This window comes from Bactrocera tryoni, chromosome 3 (genome assembly GCF_016617805.1).
Source record: "Bactrocera tryoni isolate S06 chromosome 3, CSIRO_BtryS06_freeze2, whole genome shotgun sequence".
NCBI classification, from domain to species: domain Eukaryota; kingdom Metazoa; phylum Arthropoda; class Insecta; order Diptera; family Tephritidae; genus Bactrocera; species Bactrocera tryoni.
The window spans coordinates 77,558,508-77,576,008 of NC_052501.1; the positions used below are offsets into that span (position 1 = coordinate 77,558,508).

Genomic DNA, 17,501 nt, shown 5'->3' on the forward strand with positions numbered 1-17,501 from the left:
CAAGTTCATTCAAATTAATGTAATTCAAATTGTCTGGTAGCGTGAAAATTCGGCCAGCTGGTGGCTGACAGCAGTTTTTTACTTTTCTTTATTTTTGTCTATGCATTTTATTCTATGAGATATTTTGCGGCTGTTTAACAATAGTTAATAGCTAACTCAAATTATTTATTTTATTTCATAAAGTAAAAGATGGAATTTACAATAAATCATTACTTCAGTAAGCAGAGCAGCCGCTGTGGTTATTGCAAAGGCTTAAAAACATCGGTGTCCCATGGTAAGTTTGGAATTTTAACTAACGTTCTGATTGAAATTGTATGAATGTTTGTATGTATATTGATTTGTCAACAAAATATTGAATAATAAATTGTTCAATACAACAAATATAGAAAAAATGTATGGCATTTGAAAGGAATTAAGAAACAAAACACTAGTTGGTATATAAATATGGGTATCAGTTGCAGAAGTTGAATTTGGTGCATATACTTATGTAGTTAGATACTTGGTATAGCAGGGTACTTACAATAATAATTTACTTACATACATATGTACATATTAATGTGTAATGTACATATTTAAATGTATAATTCTTTTCTTAGAAATTGTTTCATTCAAATTTGTTATACTTGCTATATTATTGTTACTGCATATTATTAGTCATTTAGAACCTTATCAGTTTTAAGACCTCTAATCATAACTGAATATAATTAACAGTTTATGTATTGTATATTTTTGAGAAACAATACTTTTTTGAGTTTTTTGCACCTGTATTATAATAAAATGTATAGTATAGTTTTGAAAAAACAATATTTTATCGCAAGTGCTGCATCTTTAAAGACAATTTTTCTTGAATTTTTAGGAATGCATTCATACACAATGTTTCCACAAGATTATCAGGAGTTGATCGATCGTGGCTGGCGCCGTTCCGGCCTTTATTGTTATAAGCCACTGAATAATGAAACCTGTTGTCCTTGTTATACAATCAAGTAAGTATATTATTTATGACATTGTTTTACCATTGCATTTATTAAATGTTCTTAATGTTACAGATGTGATGCTTTGGAATTCAAACTAACTAAATCGCATAAAAAAATTTTGAAGCGCATGACGCGCTTTCTTCGTGATGGTAAAAAAGATAAAAACGAAGATTCTGTAACAAGCAGCACAGCCAAACAGGCTAACGCGGATGATGGTGCAGTTGGCGGTGCAGATAACGAAATGGATACTATGGGTGGAATAAATGACGAACCGCGAGAACCAAATTTGCCAATAACTGATGTCGATCTAGCAGCCGTTGCAGCTTCCAATCCGGAAAAGCATGAGGCAGCACGCAAGAAACATGAGCACTTCGATGATCAGACGGTTTCGCCAACACAAAGCATTAATACTATACCTACAGAAAGTGCGGATGTGGCAGACGGTCAAATTGCAACTAAGAAATGTACGAAATATAAACTATTTATACCCTATCAGCATGACAAGCTGAGTCGATTTATACACGTCCGTCTGTTCGTCTAGTCTAGCAGACCTTCAACTGATTGTCAACAACCCTAAAATTTTAGGGTTCACACCCTTTGCACCTTCCCCCTAGATATGACCGAGCTAAGTGCTAAAGTACAGCGCCGCAACAAAAGCCTCAAGTCGCAAGCCGGCAGCTCATGGGGAAGAGACAAAGAAACGTTGTTGGCAACATACAAGGAAATCGGCCATTCGGTCATAAACTACGCCCACTGATATAGTCGCTTGGATGTATTGCATCCCGCACGACTACGGGATGTCTCCGGTTTAACATTTGCACAGCCATGGCCCGCATGTTTCCTATAAAGGAGCATAATGAACTTCTATCCACGCAGTTCTGCTTTTTTCCCTTTCTCCCCCTAAGAATTTAGAATCACCTTCACCCCATTTCGTTCTGGATACTGTAGCAGGTTGAAATTCTACTTATTCAGAATCGACCCTGATATATCAAATATATATCCAGCATGCAATGAGCATCATCATGTCTCTAATCACCTCTTTGCATGCCCAGCGAACCCAAATCACGTATCACCCCTGTCCCTATGGTCCGGACGCATCGAAAGAGCACGTTTCGTGGGCTTGCAGTTAAATGACTTCGATGACAAACATCCCGAACTTTACCTGGGTGTAAATAACCGTTATGACAACAACGATCAAAATCATGTTGTCGTAAGGAAAACATTACAGCTTCGGTACAACCGATGTTAACATATTCTCTTATTAGAAATCACTTTGAACCTATATTCAAATTCTTCTAGCACACGATGGCATAAACGTACAACGGAAGAAAGCGAAGATTCTCCGCCTGGAACGTAGGCAAGCAAAAATTGCCGCTAAAGGCGTACAACAACCGGAAGATACAAAAACCACAACAAAAAAGCAAAGAAATGCTCAAGAGAAGACGCTTGCCGACTATTTTGCCGATGTCCAACCGAATGATAAACACAAATTACAGGTAAGTAACAACTTCTAAGCATCTTGTTTATTTTTTATTATTTGCGATACACGGGTTATCATTGTCCTGGCAATTTGGTAGAAATATTCAACTTACATATGTATATACTATTTACGATATAACATTCTACAAGCTCGTATAATAAAACTACTTAAATAAATAAAATATCAAACTTTATTTCGATTCGATTTGTATTGTTGTTGCTATTTACAGGTGATTTTAATACCGCCGAATAAAAAACACGTTACTGATGAAGCATTCAATTTATATAAGAAATACCAATTGCTCGTACACAATGACGATCCTAATCGTCTAACACCATCTAGTTTAGAGCGTTTTTGTTACATGTCTCCTGTTAAGGTAATTAAATTGATTTCTCATCTATATTTCACAGTTAAAACTGGTACAAGTAAAAAGCCAACAATTTAAGGATACGCTAGACACGACATATGCGCTTTACCAGAAGTATCAAACAATCGTACACAATGATCCACCTACTCTTATTAGTGATTATTTGGAATTTTTACAAGAGTCGCCAATCAAGGTTAAATTAATGAAAAACTTACAGTTATTATTTTGATTGTTTTTTTTTTATTAACAAGCATTTATTTCATAACCAACGAAATTTCATCAAAAAGTATTTTCTTTTTATTTAATTTTGCCGTTTTCTTGCTTTTGCTTGTAGCACACTAAAACACGCGATGGTCCCACTGTCGGTTATGGCTCGTTTCATCAACAATATTGGTTGGATGATAAGCTTATAGCAGTCGCCGTAATTGACATACTGCCATATTGTGTTAGTTCAGTATACTTTTTCTATGACCCAGACTATAGCTTTTTGTCCTTGGGTACCTATGGTTCTCTGAGGTGTGTCGGAAGTGTATATGTAATTGTTTTTGCATTTAAATAAGTATATTTTTTTATTTCTAGAGAAATTGATCTTGTCCAGCAATTGGCCGACAAAGTGCCCGCTCTTAAATACTACTACATGGGTTTCTACATACATTCTTGCCCCAAAATGCGCTATAAGGGCCGTTTGACGCCCTCATATCTACTATGCCCCGAGGTGTACACATGGCATCTGTTGACTGATGGTATATTTAATTATAATTTTAAATAAAAATTTAGCTGTAAACTTATATTTTATATTACAGAAATTCGTGATAAATTAAATCAAAATAAATACCAACGTTTTAATGAGAATGCCGGTGCTAAAGATGCAGAGGATTTTCAAGAATCGGACTTAAACAAAGCTGTGCTCTTATACGACAAAACTTATTTAACTTATCGACAGTATATTCAGGTATGTATACCTTATTAACTGGTGACAGCGATTTGGTTAATTTAATTTGAGGCTTTTATAAAATAACTAACCAAATTAATTTGATTTGTTTTGCCCTAACGGTCATTTTTTGGTTTTGGCTTTTGTTAAGGGCATTTTTTTCATATTTTTACTGTATATATATTTATATTAGAGCGTGTCGATTTTTTTTATTATGAACAACTTTGGTTAAGAGACTATGGCTCTTAACCCGTTTGCGAGCCAGCGATTTTTAAGAAGTTTAAAATATCTGCGTAATCGATTGTATGAGTGATATTTTATATAGTTATCCAATCGGTCCGATCCTGACAAATGATTAATAGAATATCGAAATGCAGTTATGTATTTACATTTCATTCCGATATCCCAAAAACTGACGAAGAAATTTATATGATCCCTAAAAAACTTCATCCTAAAAATCGCTGGCACGAAACCGGCTTTAGACCCGACCCATAGTATCTTAAGCAAAGTTGTTCAGAATGATCCGTAGCACATTTCCCGAGTACGCGTTTTTCCGACTTTTTGTTTCCTGTAAATCGTTCTAATGTATATATACCTGAATAGGGTATATTAAATTTGTCACGAAGTTTGTAACACCCAGCAGGAAATGTCGGACAGCTTATAAAATATATTTATACTATATATGCCTAGCTGAGCCGATTTATCGTCAGTATATAAGCGCACTAGTCGCTCATTTTTTGAGATATCGGTCTGAAATTTTGCACACGTTCTTTTTGCACCAAAAGGCTGCTCATGTACAGGAACCAAGAATATCGGAAAACTATATCATATAGCTGCCGTACAAACTGAACAATCCAAGTGAAGTTCTTGTATGAACAGCTTCCTTATTTGACAAGGTGTCTTCACAAAATTTGACACACATCTGACAGCCCTCTTCATTTGATCCAACCCCGTCGAAACAGCACGTTTCCTGGGCCTACCGTTGGATGACCTCGATAATAACTTAGATGCCAACGAGAATTAGGTACCGGTTACAACAACAACAACAAAATTTTAAACGATTTATTATCCATGGTAGCGCTATAATTTCTGAACTAATGCCTCAGATCGGATCAATATAGCATATACTTAGCGGCCAACAAACTAACTGCTCAAAATTAGGTGCTTCTATTGGCATTTTTTTTATATGTAAAGGGTTTTATATGTTCTGTGCAACTCAAATTTACTTTTTATCTTGATTTAACTAAATAGTCTTATTTTCCTTTTAATATTTAGTTTAAGTTTTTTTTTTTAATTTATTCATTGCTATGACACAGATTTCATGATTAAAAAATAAATTTCGGAATGTTATAGCAAATTAAGGTTATATAACGAATTTTTTATTGTTATTTCATATTAAACTACTTTTTTTTTGCTTTATTATATTCAAATAACGCTCAATACAAATAAAATCAAAAATTTATTTACTTCAACGAAAAGTTAACAATATCTTTAATTAGAAATCTGTGTCATTTCATAACATTTTCGCTTACAAAATTATTGGTACATATATCTTGAAAACTCTGCTCCTTTTCCATGTTGTTTAAAATATTGCGCAGTCATTGAAAATACCCAGCATTGACAACATGTTGGACGTCATAAGGAGCAGAATTTACAAAAAGGTAATTGCACGTGTTTTATTTAAATACATACATACTAACATACATATGTACATACATACATACATACATGCGTACATGCGTACATACAGACATATCAACATACTTTCATACATACAGCTGCCATTATGTAAATATCCAAATTCATATTTTTGGCTTGTTTTGTGAAAAAAAAAATATTTTTAATTTTTTTTGTAATTATGTTTATCGTTCTTTGTATTGCTTACTCTTTGTATTTTTTCTAAATTTACCTAAACATTTTAATTTCAGATCACTGGTGATGATGATGATCGCGATTTAATAATAGAATATGGCAAACTGGTCGGCAAGTCGCTGGCCCATCGCATGCTCTATGTCAAAACTTAAAGTTGGCGGCCTAACTTTATATTGTATTTGTAAATAATATTTGAATTTATGGCATAATTTCTTTAAATGCAGTTGAACTGTTTATCTAAAATTATGCTTATTGTGAATTAATAGTTTTTTTTAACTTTATTATGTAATATTTACTAAAAATGCTATTGTTTTATTTGAAATCACTGTTTAGCAAAAATGAACTAGACAAAATAAAAATTAAGTTAATACGAAATGTCGTCTACTTTTCATCAGTAAATGAAGTTTTTTTAAGCGACAAAAAGTTGTATAAAAAATCCAAATTTCGTCAAATAAAAAAGATGTCCATACATTAATTCTGATGGATCAATTTGTATGATTCTGAGCAAAGTCTTCAGAGTCTATATCGTTGCTTAATGCATTAACCCATGTCAAATTTCATGAAGATGCATTGTAAAATAAATAAGCTCGTATGGCAGCTCTATGCTATAGTGATTTAATATTGGCGCTTCTTGGGGAGTAAAGGACGTATGCAAGACTTTGCAATGACAGCTCATAAACTGAGAATAGTTCTTATGATGGTACCTTCCAGGTATTACAAAGTTTGTGCCAAACTTAGTATGTCCTGTTCAGGGTACTCGTCCATAGTATTAGTTAAAGCTATCCAGTTTATAGTGGTTGGGCGGCTTAAATCCAGTTTCGCTAGGATAAAATATGTATAGCTGGCAAAAAAATATATTATAATGTATATAGTTACATATGGTATCTAAATCTCAAGAGGTTGTTGTTTCTGTTGGCTAATGCTTTGCGCAATACGGTATAAATACTGTAATATCTTTTACAATATTTACTTTAGTGCATATAAATATGTAAATAAGTGTCAATATGTTTTTGATTCATGAATATAGCAGCTAGTAAATCGTTGTGCAACGGTTGAGCTATAAATAAAAGCGCATTAACGGCAACTGGTTTAAGCTTCCACAAATATTATATCAAAAAATTGCCTTACTCAGCTCGGGGATTTAAAAACTATTTGCTGTGTTATAAGTATGTGCAATATACTTCCTAATTGCTGGTCATAGAATACTTTAAGGTTTATTTCGGTTGAGTGGACTATAATAAAGCAGCATGGAAAATTTGTTATTGAGCTTGGTTGCCTTTCTTTTCCCACCGTTTTACTTTCCTACACTGACTGGCCAACGCAGATGGTTTTTATCTAATTTCGGAATAGGGTTCCAAACATATACATATATACATATATATAGACCAATCTATAAAGAGGACTTTCGAAAAATTTCAACTAAATCGGTCTTGTAAAACCTGAGAAATCGTGGGTATCGCTTTGAAAAACTTCTCTTCTAACAACAGCACACCAGTCGATTCTTCTTTTCACTATTTAGCGTCAATTCGAGAAACCTAACGCAGCCAGGCCCTTCTCCACCTGATCTCTCCAACAGAGTGGAGGTCTAGCTCTTCCACTGCTTCTACTGACGGTTACTGAATCGAAAATTTTCAAAGCTGAAGCTTTCTCTTCCATCCGGATAACATGATCTAGCCAACGCAGCCGCTGTCCCTTGATTCGCTGAACTATGTCAATGTTGCCTTATATCTCGTATAGCTCATCGTTCCATCGACTGCGGTACTCGCCGTTACCAATGCACAAAGGACCATAAATATTCCACGAAACTTTTCTCTCGAACACCCTTAAAGCCCACTCATCAGATGATGCAATTGTTCATACCTCCACCCCATATAGCAGGACGGGAATGATGATTTATAGAATTTGGTCTTTGTTCATCGAGAGAGAACTTTATTTTCAATTGCCTACTGAATCCAAAGTAGAACCATGATATTGTTGGTGTTGATGCTGGTTTCAAGATAGACAAGATTATCTATGACTTCAAAGTTATGACTGTCAACAGTGGCATGCGAGCCAAGTCGCGACTATTTTCTGACTATTTGTTTGATGGCAGGACACATTTCGTCTTGTCCTCGTTCAAAACCAGACCCATTATTTGAAACCTCACTTGGAATCGAACGGCTCGGTCGGAAATCATTCTCGATTCTGACGGTGCTTTTGGTTTTGATCAACGTCAGCTTACACAGCCGTATTAGCATTGCGATACCAAGTTCGGACACAGCGGCATAGAGGTAGTTCCTTTTCGTGCTGTCGAACGCGGCTTTAAAATCGACGAAGAGGGAATTTGTGTCGATCTTCCTTGCACGGGTCCTTTCCAAGATTTGGCGCATAGTGAAAATCTGTAAGATGGCAGATTTTCCGGGTCTGATGCCACACTGATAAGGTACAATTCATAAGTTGACGGTGAACTTCAGTTTTTCACAAACTACGCTCGTTAAGATCTTATTTGCTTGTGAGTCCCCCCCTTTTGTGGATTGGGCAGAGCACACTTAAGTTCCAATCGTCGGGCATGTTTTCATCCCACCATATCAAAGAAGCTGATGCATACATCTTACCAGCTCTTCGCCGGCGTATTTGAATAGCTCGGCCGGTAATCCATCGGCCCTTGCCACTTTGTTGTTCTTTAGGCGGGTGATTGATATTCGAATTTCTTTATGGTCGGGCAATGGAACATCTATTCTATCGTCATCCATCGGGGAAACGGGTTCACCATCTCCAGATGTTATACTTTCATTGCCCTTCGAGAGACTGAAGAAGTGTTTCCTTCATAACTTCAGTATGCTCTCAATATCAGATCACCATTTTGGGTTCTACAATAGTATACTCCGTCCTTGAAACCTTCCGTTAGTCGCTGCAACTTTTCGTAGAATTTTCGAACATTACCCCTGTCGACCAGCTTCTCAACCTCTTCACACTCACGCATTTCGGTCTCTTTCTGTTTTTGTATGCACATGCGTCTCGCTTTCCTTTTCATTATTCATTAGCTTCAAACCAGCTGCAAAAATTTCTGTCAATATTACTACATAAGAACAACCCTAATGTGCGCATTCTACTGCAATCTACTTAAACGGCATATCAGTGTGTGATCCTCGTCATCATATTATGTTGATGTTTCTTATTGCAATACTTAGTAAGATGCTTAACCATTTGAGCTTTTATAATGCATACTCGAGTTGATTTTAATATGAACGATTAACTGATGAGCTTCGCACTTACACACACACATACATGCGCAATAATATACAATTTCATTAACGCTTACCTTTGGCTATAACTTTCGATGCCTAAGCGCAACGACGCGCTCGGCGCTTCCTTACACAGCAGGTGGGTGCCGAGCGCCGCTGGCGTCGTCGGCGTTAACAGCCAGCGCAGTAGCTTTCTGGCGGCTGCGCCGAGCGCTCTAAATTCGCAACTTACGCTGCGGACACACAGCGTGCACATGTAGTTAAGTATATATACGTGTGTATGTATGTACAGTGGCTTTTTCGTTTTCGACCGAGTTTCGCATTTGCGTTGGCTCTCACCTACATGCCGACACAGTCAAGCGCACGCTTGCCTATGCATGTATGCTTGTGTGTGTTGTTGTTAGTATTGTTGGAAGAGCGCACGAATTAAAGCGCTGTCCGTTGGCAGTCAATCAATCGCGGCGGTTTGGCGAAAATTGAAAAAGTTAGTCGAATTGAGCCGTAAAATATAAAAGTTTGCCAAGTGCAGCGCGCAGTACGTTTGAACTATTCATAGCGTGCGGTGGTTTGGCTTACCAGCTTTGCCAGCTTCGTAGCAGTGTCTAAAGTGTTACAGTTATAGCTAAGTAAAAAACACAAGTAACAGACGTGTGAATGCGTCAAACAGTGTAATAATTAGGTGTTTGGTCTCTTCGGCAGTGTGCAGAAGGTAAAGTGTTGTTGTCAAGTAGTATAAAACTGTATTTTTGTTGGAAAATACTTTGCAAGTGAACAAAGAAGCGTTTAGTTGAACGCTCGTACAATGAAATTATTATTTTTATTTCAAATGTTTTGTTTAAATATTAGTGAGTGTTGTGTTTTCGAGTGCTTGTGGCTTAAATAAAAAAAATTTTAAATATGAGTTTAAGTAGCAGACAAAGTTGTGTGTCTGCTTATCATTTTATAAGTGCAGCTTGGGTATTAAAGCCAAAATTTGGCAGCTCTTGAAATTGTTAGTGAAATACTAAGTAATTTCCTTAAATGAAGAGGCAATTTTTAAACAGAACTTGATGGTCATATTATTAAGGTTAACAAATTTGCAAAGGGTATTATATTTAATATTATTATTATTTTTTTTTTTGAATGAATAAATTAAAATAGTTTGCAATATGATTTTCTTATGATTTTTATGATAAATAATTTATGAAAAACGTGTATATTAATAAAAAATATATATATTTTTATTTCGAAACTTATATGTTATTAATTAATTACAAAACTTTAAATTAAAATTTAACATTCAAAATTTTAAAATTAAAATTTAATATTTTAAAATTTTTTTATCGAAATTTATACTCAGAAATTTATACATAAATAAGCTTTCATAATTGAAAAAAACAAAACTAAGTAAATAATTAATAGAAAATATAATAGTAATTTCTTTTTTATTTGTATGTGTAAAAATTTGAGTATAAATGGAAGTTATGTAAAATAATCCTTCAAAATTATTTTAAATTTTTTTATTAAAATTTAATTATTTTTAATTAAATTTTTTTTCGAAATTAAAAATAATTTATTAAGAAACAAAATTTTAAATATTTTTTCCTTGCTAATATATTAAACAAATTTTCTTAGATTTTAAATTAAAATTTAATTTTTTTCAATTTAATTTTTTTTCGGAATTAAAAAAAATGTATTATGAAACAAACTCTTAAATACTTTTACTGAGCTAATATATCAAAAACATATTCTTAGATTTAAAATTTGTTAAATTATAATATAATTATTTTCAATTTAAAATTTTGTTTTGAAATTAAAAAATATCTACAAATGTATTGCAAATTATATACTTTTTTTCTGAGCTAATACATATCTACATATATTAAAAAAAATTAAATAAAAAATAATTAATATTTTAATTAAATTTCAATTTGAAAAATTTAAAATCTGAAGAATTTAAAACCAGAAAATTTTTGAAGTTGAAATTTAATTATTTATGCAAATTTTAAATTTTTTTGTGAAATTAAAAAAAATATATGCATATGCATGTTTTTATATTAATATATAAAAATTCTTAAAAAAACGAATTTTTAAACTTATTAAAAACTATAATATGCATTTTTAAACAAACTTATATATGTATGTACATATGTATGTACATAGTATGTATAAACATCTGAGTTCATAAATTTAAAAATATATATTTTCAAATGTAAAATATGTTTTGAATTTGAAAAAAATTTGTATATACATATGTACATACCTACATACCTACATGCGTATGTATGTATGTATATAAAGCTTATATTTTAAAATTTCTGTGATATTTATTTTTATCACCTTGATTTTTTTATTAATTTCTTTTTTAATTAAAATGTATTTCTTTTAATTTTTGAATTTGTGAAATTAAAAAATATATACATACAAATGTATGCATATGTAGATATAATCTAATAATTTTTTAATATAAAAAATTTCAAACATAACAAAGACTGAAATATGCATTTTAATACAGACCTATAAATGTGTAAAAATCTGAATTATGATATACAAAATAAAAATATATTTTTAAATTTTTTAAATATTTTTAATTGTAAAATTCATAATAAAAAACAATGAAATCAAAAAGTATGCATAAATTTAAATCTGAAATTTCTCTGGTATTTTTTTATTTCCTTGAATATTTTTTTTTTTCAATTTATTTTTTTAATTTATTTTTAATTTAATAAATAGTTTTTTTTAAATAATTTTTTATTTTTATTTATTTTTTAATTAAATTATTATTTTTTTATAATATTTTTATTTTTTAATAAATAATTTTTTTTAATATTTTTTATTTTTTAATTTTTTTGAAATTGTATTACATTTTTTAAATCTGCTATATGAGTTATCTCAAATTATATACAGTATCAGCTGGTTGAGATAATTTTGTGACATAAAACTGCAAAACATTGTTAATATTGGATTTGTATTTGTAATAGTAGGTACTGATAAATCGAAATCGATCAAATATTTTTACTATTTTACAAACAGATTCAAAATAGATTCAAACAAAAAATTACCGTTATTGCACGCAATATAATTTTTTACAATGTTATGTGCAATTAAATAATTGAAAACGCTAATAATAAGCCTGCTCGTAAAACTTCCCTACATGGCGTATGAGTGACATTGCTGTGTTGTGGCGTCTTCATTAGTGTGCAATGTATGCGCATACATAAATGCAAATATTTGTAATATTGTATGTTGAGCATTATTGCACTATACTATTTTCTAAGACTATTTGTTTTAAAGAAAAAATGCTTATCGGTGAAATTAGTTTTTGGAAATAAAAGTGCACACCAACACTTGCACTTTTTATAAAGAATAGAAAATGCATTTAAATAAAAATGCTTTTCTCTTAAAAAAAAGTTCATTTTACATCTGCGTAGTTGCTAAAACCAATTTATTTTTAAAATTAATTACTATTTGTGTACATTTTCCTTTAATTTATTTTTTATGCCTAGCACATTTCCCATTAAAATTTTTTTACTATGGTTTTGTATGAAAACAGTTTAAATAATTGTTCAACTAACCCATTTCTATTATAACAAATATTTGTTTTAATTAACCTAATAATTCTACACCTATTTTTTTATTTTTTATTAGTTTTTTGTCAGCATCACAGCTGCGTTACCAGCTATTAATCATAGCGGAACAGTTTGCAGGGCAATTACAATTATTTATGAGTCAAAAAGTTTAAACTTTTGTGAACATTAAATTTAATAAATTGTTGGGGAGAAAATAGTAATATTATTAGCATCATAATTGACAATTAACAAATGTGTACCTACATATACCATATACATATGTATATACATATATTCATATATATGTATATGTACATATAGAAGTACTTTGGTGTAAAGTTAAATGGTTATTAACATTAAAAATCTTTTACTTCAAACATGATTCATTAACTTGGAAAATTATTAAACAAAAAAAAATATTTTTAAAAAAGTCTTTAGCTGCTATGCGAGCAGTAAAATTAAAGTAAACTGAACAGAATATCAAAATTCATTCAAAAAAAATTTTTTTTTTTATTATTCGAAAACTATTGATGTTCTTTCGCAGATGCTTAGCAGTACTATAACGTCATTCTAAATAAAAAATATATATTATCGCTACCTCGCTCCATATAGACAGCTGAGCTAATATCTTTATTTTAAACAAGAAAAAAAATACCTAAAAATAATTTAACCTTTTTATGCTATTTTATTCGGTAATGGAAAAGGTATTTTCGTGTTTCTAATCAAATTTTAACTTACCCCATATATACATGTATTTACAGAATACATACATAAATACATATATTTGCATTTTTGTACCGTAAATGCAATCACAAATATTTTTTCAATTTTTGAAGCAAAATATTAAACAAAACTTAATAACCGAAACCGTTTGAGTCAACATATTATTTTAGATTTGTTTTAGATTATATGGTTCATGGATAAAAAGTGTTAATTCTAACCTGCAAATATGTACATAAAAAAATGTTTCAGCATATACAACAACAAAGATATTTTTTCTTATTTAAGATCCATATACTTATATTTTTTTTTACTTTTTTTATTCTGACTGCTAACTAAAACTGAAACAAAAAGAAGTTAAATTATGTATGACACCTTCACAAAGCTAGAAAAAAAATGTTATGCAATTAAAAATTTGACACACTTCTGGAAGAACTTGTATCAGTATTATATTTAACTGATAATATTAATTAAAGCTATTTATATATACGCTAGACAGTCGCAATCGCTTGGCAATAATTTTGCATAAATTTGCAATAAATTTCAATATTGTTTGTTTGGAGTATTAAAAATATATGTATGTATGAAATATTAATACATTTTAGCTTAATTTTCAGACTACTGCAAAATTTAACTTGCACTTTCGTTAATATGAAATTTGCTTACTAATAACTAATTTTGTTAAGAAAAAAATATTGATATTTTTTTTTAAGAAAAAATATTGTTATTATTAAAATATTGACATTTTTATTTTCTAACTCTTTTACAGCTGTTTCTCAGCGCGTTGCTAAAGTGACGTCACAGCGAGATTAGGTGCCTACAATTAACATAATCGTCTCTAAGAATTTCGCTAATGTGACGTCACCGAAAGTAAAGTCGTATTAAATTTTTTCTTTTGTCTACATAAATTATTGCTTTATGAAATTTTCAGCATTTACGTCTTCTGATATTCTGCAAAGAAGAAAAATTCTTGAAAACAATTCTTATATAACTCTTTTTGAAGTTAATTTTGGGTATGAAAAATTATTTTCTTTTCATAAAACAACTTACTAATGAAATCATTTACTTTTCATTAGAAATAAGTTTTCGAATCATACTTTTCATGTACAATTTTTAATTTCGAAAATAAGACCACCTGATTGCTATTCATATCAAGCACAATTCCGAAGATAACTTGGTAAGCACCCGCCGATTTTTTAAAATTAACTAAAATACCTCAATTAATATCAGACATGTAGAGTAATAATTATGACTATCAGTATCATTTGGTAAGCGGGCTTTAAATACTGTTTTTACAAACAAAGAAATACGGGATATTTTTCTTTACAAAATTTCTTTTTCTTTCAAAATTCCTATTTTTTCAAACTTTAAATTTTTTACAAAGTTTCAAATTGTTAAAAATTTATAATTTTTTCAAAACTTCAGTTTTTTATTCAATATTTCAGTTTTTTTCCAAATTTTAGTTTCCTTTCAAAATTTAATTTTGTTATATTTAAATTTTTTCCAATTTTTACAAAATTCCAATTTTTTTCAAATTTCAAAATTTCAGTTTATTCAAAATTTCATTTTTTAATTTCAGTTTTTTTTTTTCAAAATTTCAGTTTTTAATTTTTTTTTTTAAATTCCATTTTTTTCTAAAATATCAACTTTTTTTCAAAATTCCAATTTTTCAAAATTTATTTTTTTTTTCAAAATTTTTATTTTTTAATTTCAAATTTTTTTAAATTAAATTTTCAAAATAAATTTTACACTTTTTTCAATTTCAATTTTTTTAAAAATAATTTTTCAAATTTTTTTAAATTTTTCAAAATAAAATTTTCACTTTTTTCCATTTCAATTTTTTCAAAATTAATTTTTCAAATTTTCTTAATTTTTGAACGCTGAAAGAATACAGAAGCATATTTTTAGTTTAAGTTCACTTGTTGTCAAATAATATCTTTTGAAGCATTGGAGGGTTAAAATATTGTATGAAAATATTCTACGGAAAATTTTGGTTTTGATGAAAAGTTTAGATTCTTTATTGTGTTTGTTAGTTCTGCAAAATTTTCTTTTGAAGCATAACCGTCTTACATATGAATATATACTTCGATAAATTTGGGTTTTGATGGAAAGTGTACGTATGTATATTCTTTACTCTATTCCAAATATATGTTTTTAAGACTTTCGAGCAAGAAACCCAAACTCGAAAGCACTGGAAGCATTAGAGGGTTAATTTTTTAAATGAATATATGAAGTATGACATATCCTTCGGCAAATTTTGATATTGATGGAAAGTGTAGATTCTTTATTTTGTTTCAAATACATTTCAGGAAACCCAAGCTTCAAAGTATTGGAAGCATTAGAGGGTTAATGATTTAAATGAATATATGAATTATGAACACACACATTCCTCGGAAAATTTTGGCGCTGATGAAAAGCTTAGATTCTTTACTTTGTTTTAAATACATTTCTTTAAGATTTCCGTACAAGAAAACCAAGCTTCAAAACACTGCAAGAAACTTGCGAGATGACTATAAGCAACAGTTCTTTGAGTTCTTCTCTGAAGCATGGAACAATTTTATTGTTGGAATAGTAAATTTTATCGTTGAAAGCTTGATACAGCTTCCTTAATATTTCACGCGACTTAACATGTTTTGAGGATGCTCAAGCATCCTTCTAAGAATTCGAACCTCATCAACAACCACTACTCGTACAATTAAAGGTGTTTAAAAAAATGTTAGGAGATTTTTAAGCTGGTTCGAATTTTTGCTGGGATTTAGTAATAACAACAAATTTCTCTGCATCAAATTTACGAATATTCTGGCATCTTGTTTGTTGCTTTTTTGCTTTGCATCCGTTCCAAGTACTCGTACTTATGTTGGCGCACGTTCGCTCAATTCGATACGATTGTACGCGAAAAACAGTGTTTTAGAGTGTGCCATAATTGGTTGCTAGAAATTTCCTGATTGCTGAAATGCTTGCAAATCTATATATATTTTTGTATGTTTTTATGTATGCACATACACATACATATGTACATTTATGGGTGTGTGCTATTGAATACTTTTCAAGTATCAGTTAAAAATAAAATAGAAATTGCCAAACTAAACCGCAGACAGCAACAATCATATGTTGTTGACAACACAAAAACAAACAAATAACAACAAAAACACGAAATTACAACAATACTACAAGTAAAATGACAACGAGTTTTTTTATCATTTGAAACTTTAAAATAAAACAAAGGAGAAGCGAAGATAAAATAAATGATGCCAAATTTTCAAGTGTTTTTGTTTTTGCTTTTTTGTTTTTTGTGTTTTAATTTTTATAACGCATCATTGCTTTGTCAATAAAAGATACCGCATTGTTGTTGTTGTGCATGTTGGTAATGCCATTGTCGGCAGTTGTCATGGAATTTTTCAGTGGCAGTACCATTCAAATTAAGCCATTAGATGCGAAAACTATGTATGTTAAAACACCAAAACAACCGCGTGTTAATTACTGCCAGCGCTGGGAGACGATCCACTGCCGGTGCATGCTTAAAAGTAAAGCAGATTTAACCGATAGTAGCGGTAAACAGTAAGTAGCAATAAAAAAGTGCTGAATAAAACAACACACCAGCGGACTAAACTAAGCTGAGCTAAGCTAAAGTAAACACAACAAGCGAATAACGCTTGTCAATAAAGCTTGGCAAGTCGCACAGCGCACGCTCATTCAATGCAATCTTGTTGATAAGCCCACATACATACATACGTACAAGCATGGCTGTAGTTATATTTTTGTTAATGATAATGCATATACATACATATCTATGCCTGAGCTTTGATGCAAGCGAACCCGGTTAGTCGGCGTCTTCACTGTGATGGTTGTGGAAATTTATTACTGAAGCCGGCAGTAGACCGTGGTGGAATATTTCAGCACAGCTGTTCGCTATAACAGGTCTTTTGAGTGAATCAATATTTAAGTCTAGTAGTAGTTTTAGTACGCTGAATAAATTACCAATATTTTAGGAACCGCGCTTAATCTTCTTAAGCGGTTTTTTGCTAGAAGTGCATTTTTAATCACAATTGTTTCTATGACTTGATTTAGACGATACTTTAACTTAGACTATATAGCGGGTGATACAAGTAGAGCAACTTTTTTAATAGCGTTCTCTTGACAGATGACGCGTGAGTCGTCTCAAGCGGTCATGTTATTTTTGTTCAGTATTGTTTGGCATTCCATCATGAGAATACTTACGCCTGAATAACGCTTACAAATCGTTCAACTTTATTTCGAAAATTCTCATTCTGTAAAGGATGTGTTTCGCGTGCTTCGCTCAACTTATGGTCAACATAATCGGCCTACTAAGCAACACCATCTTGAGACTCAGAGTTCATTACATATTCGATAGAATAGGCCACGTC

The 17,501-nt window shown here is 30.9% G+C and overlaps 2 protein-coding genes across 5 annotated transcripts in view; both read left to right on the forward strand.

The window, feature by feature from the left end:
• The first annotated feature begins 92 nt into the window (after positions 1-92).
• LOC120771823 (arginyl-tRNA--protein transferase 1) lies at positions 93-5,999 on the forward strand. 4 transcript variants are annotated; one of them, XM_040100049.1, is made up of 10 exons: positions 93-274; positions 857-983; positions 1,047-1,438; positions 2,274-2,470; positions 2,684-2,830; positions 3,156-3,337; positions 3,401-3,564; positions 3,625-3,773; positions 5,351-5,413; positions 5,681-5,999. In XM_040100049.1, the coding sequence occupies exons 1-10, from the start codon at positions 190-192 to the stop codon at positions 5,774-5,776; spliced, it is 1,602 nt and encodes a 533-aa protein (XP_039955983.1). In that variant the 5' UTR covers positions 93-189; the 3' UTR covers positions 5,777-5,999. The 4 variants fall into 4 exon arrangements, with proteins under 4 accessions (XP_039955983.1, XP_039955982.1, XP_039955986.1 ...); XM_040100048.1 differs by lacking the exon at positions 2,684-2,830 and adding an exon at positions 2,865-3,014; XM_040100052.1 differs by lacking the exon at positions 5,351-5,413.
• A 3,358-nt stretch (positions 6,000-9,357) lies between these two features.
• LOC120772145 (sialin) overlaps positions 9,358-17,501 on the forward strand; it is a 38,774-nt gene continuing 30,630 nt past the window's right edge. Inside the window, exon 1 of the mRNA XM_040100578.1 lies at positions 9,358-9,557. The gene's annotated coding sequence lies outside the window, so the exon portion shown is untranslated. The remainder of the gene's footprint in view (positions 9,558-17,501) is intronic.

What these genes read in the sequence shown, in the direction of transcription:
- LOC120771823 (XM_040100048.1), top strand. Translation starts at nt 190, where the DNA reads ATGGAATTTACAATAAATCATTACTTCAGTAAGCAGAGCAGCCGCTGT. An exon ending in ATGATAAACACAAATTACAG is followed by an intron (nt 2,471 to 2,864) that starts GTAAGTAACAAC and finishes TATATTTCACAG; the next exon opens with TTAAAACTGGTACAAGTAAA. An exon ending in CTTATCGACAGTATATTCAG is followed by an intron (nt 3,774 to 5,350) that starts GTATGTATACCT and finishes AATATTGCGCAG; the next exon opens with TCATTGAAAATACCCAGCAT.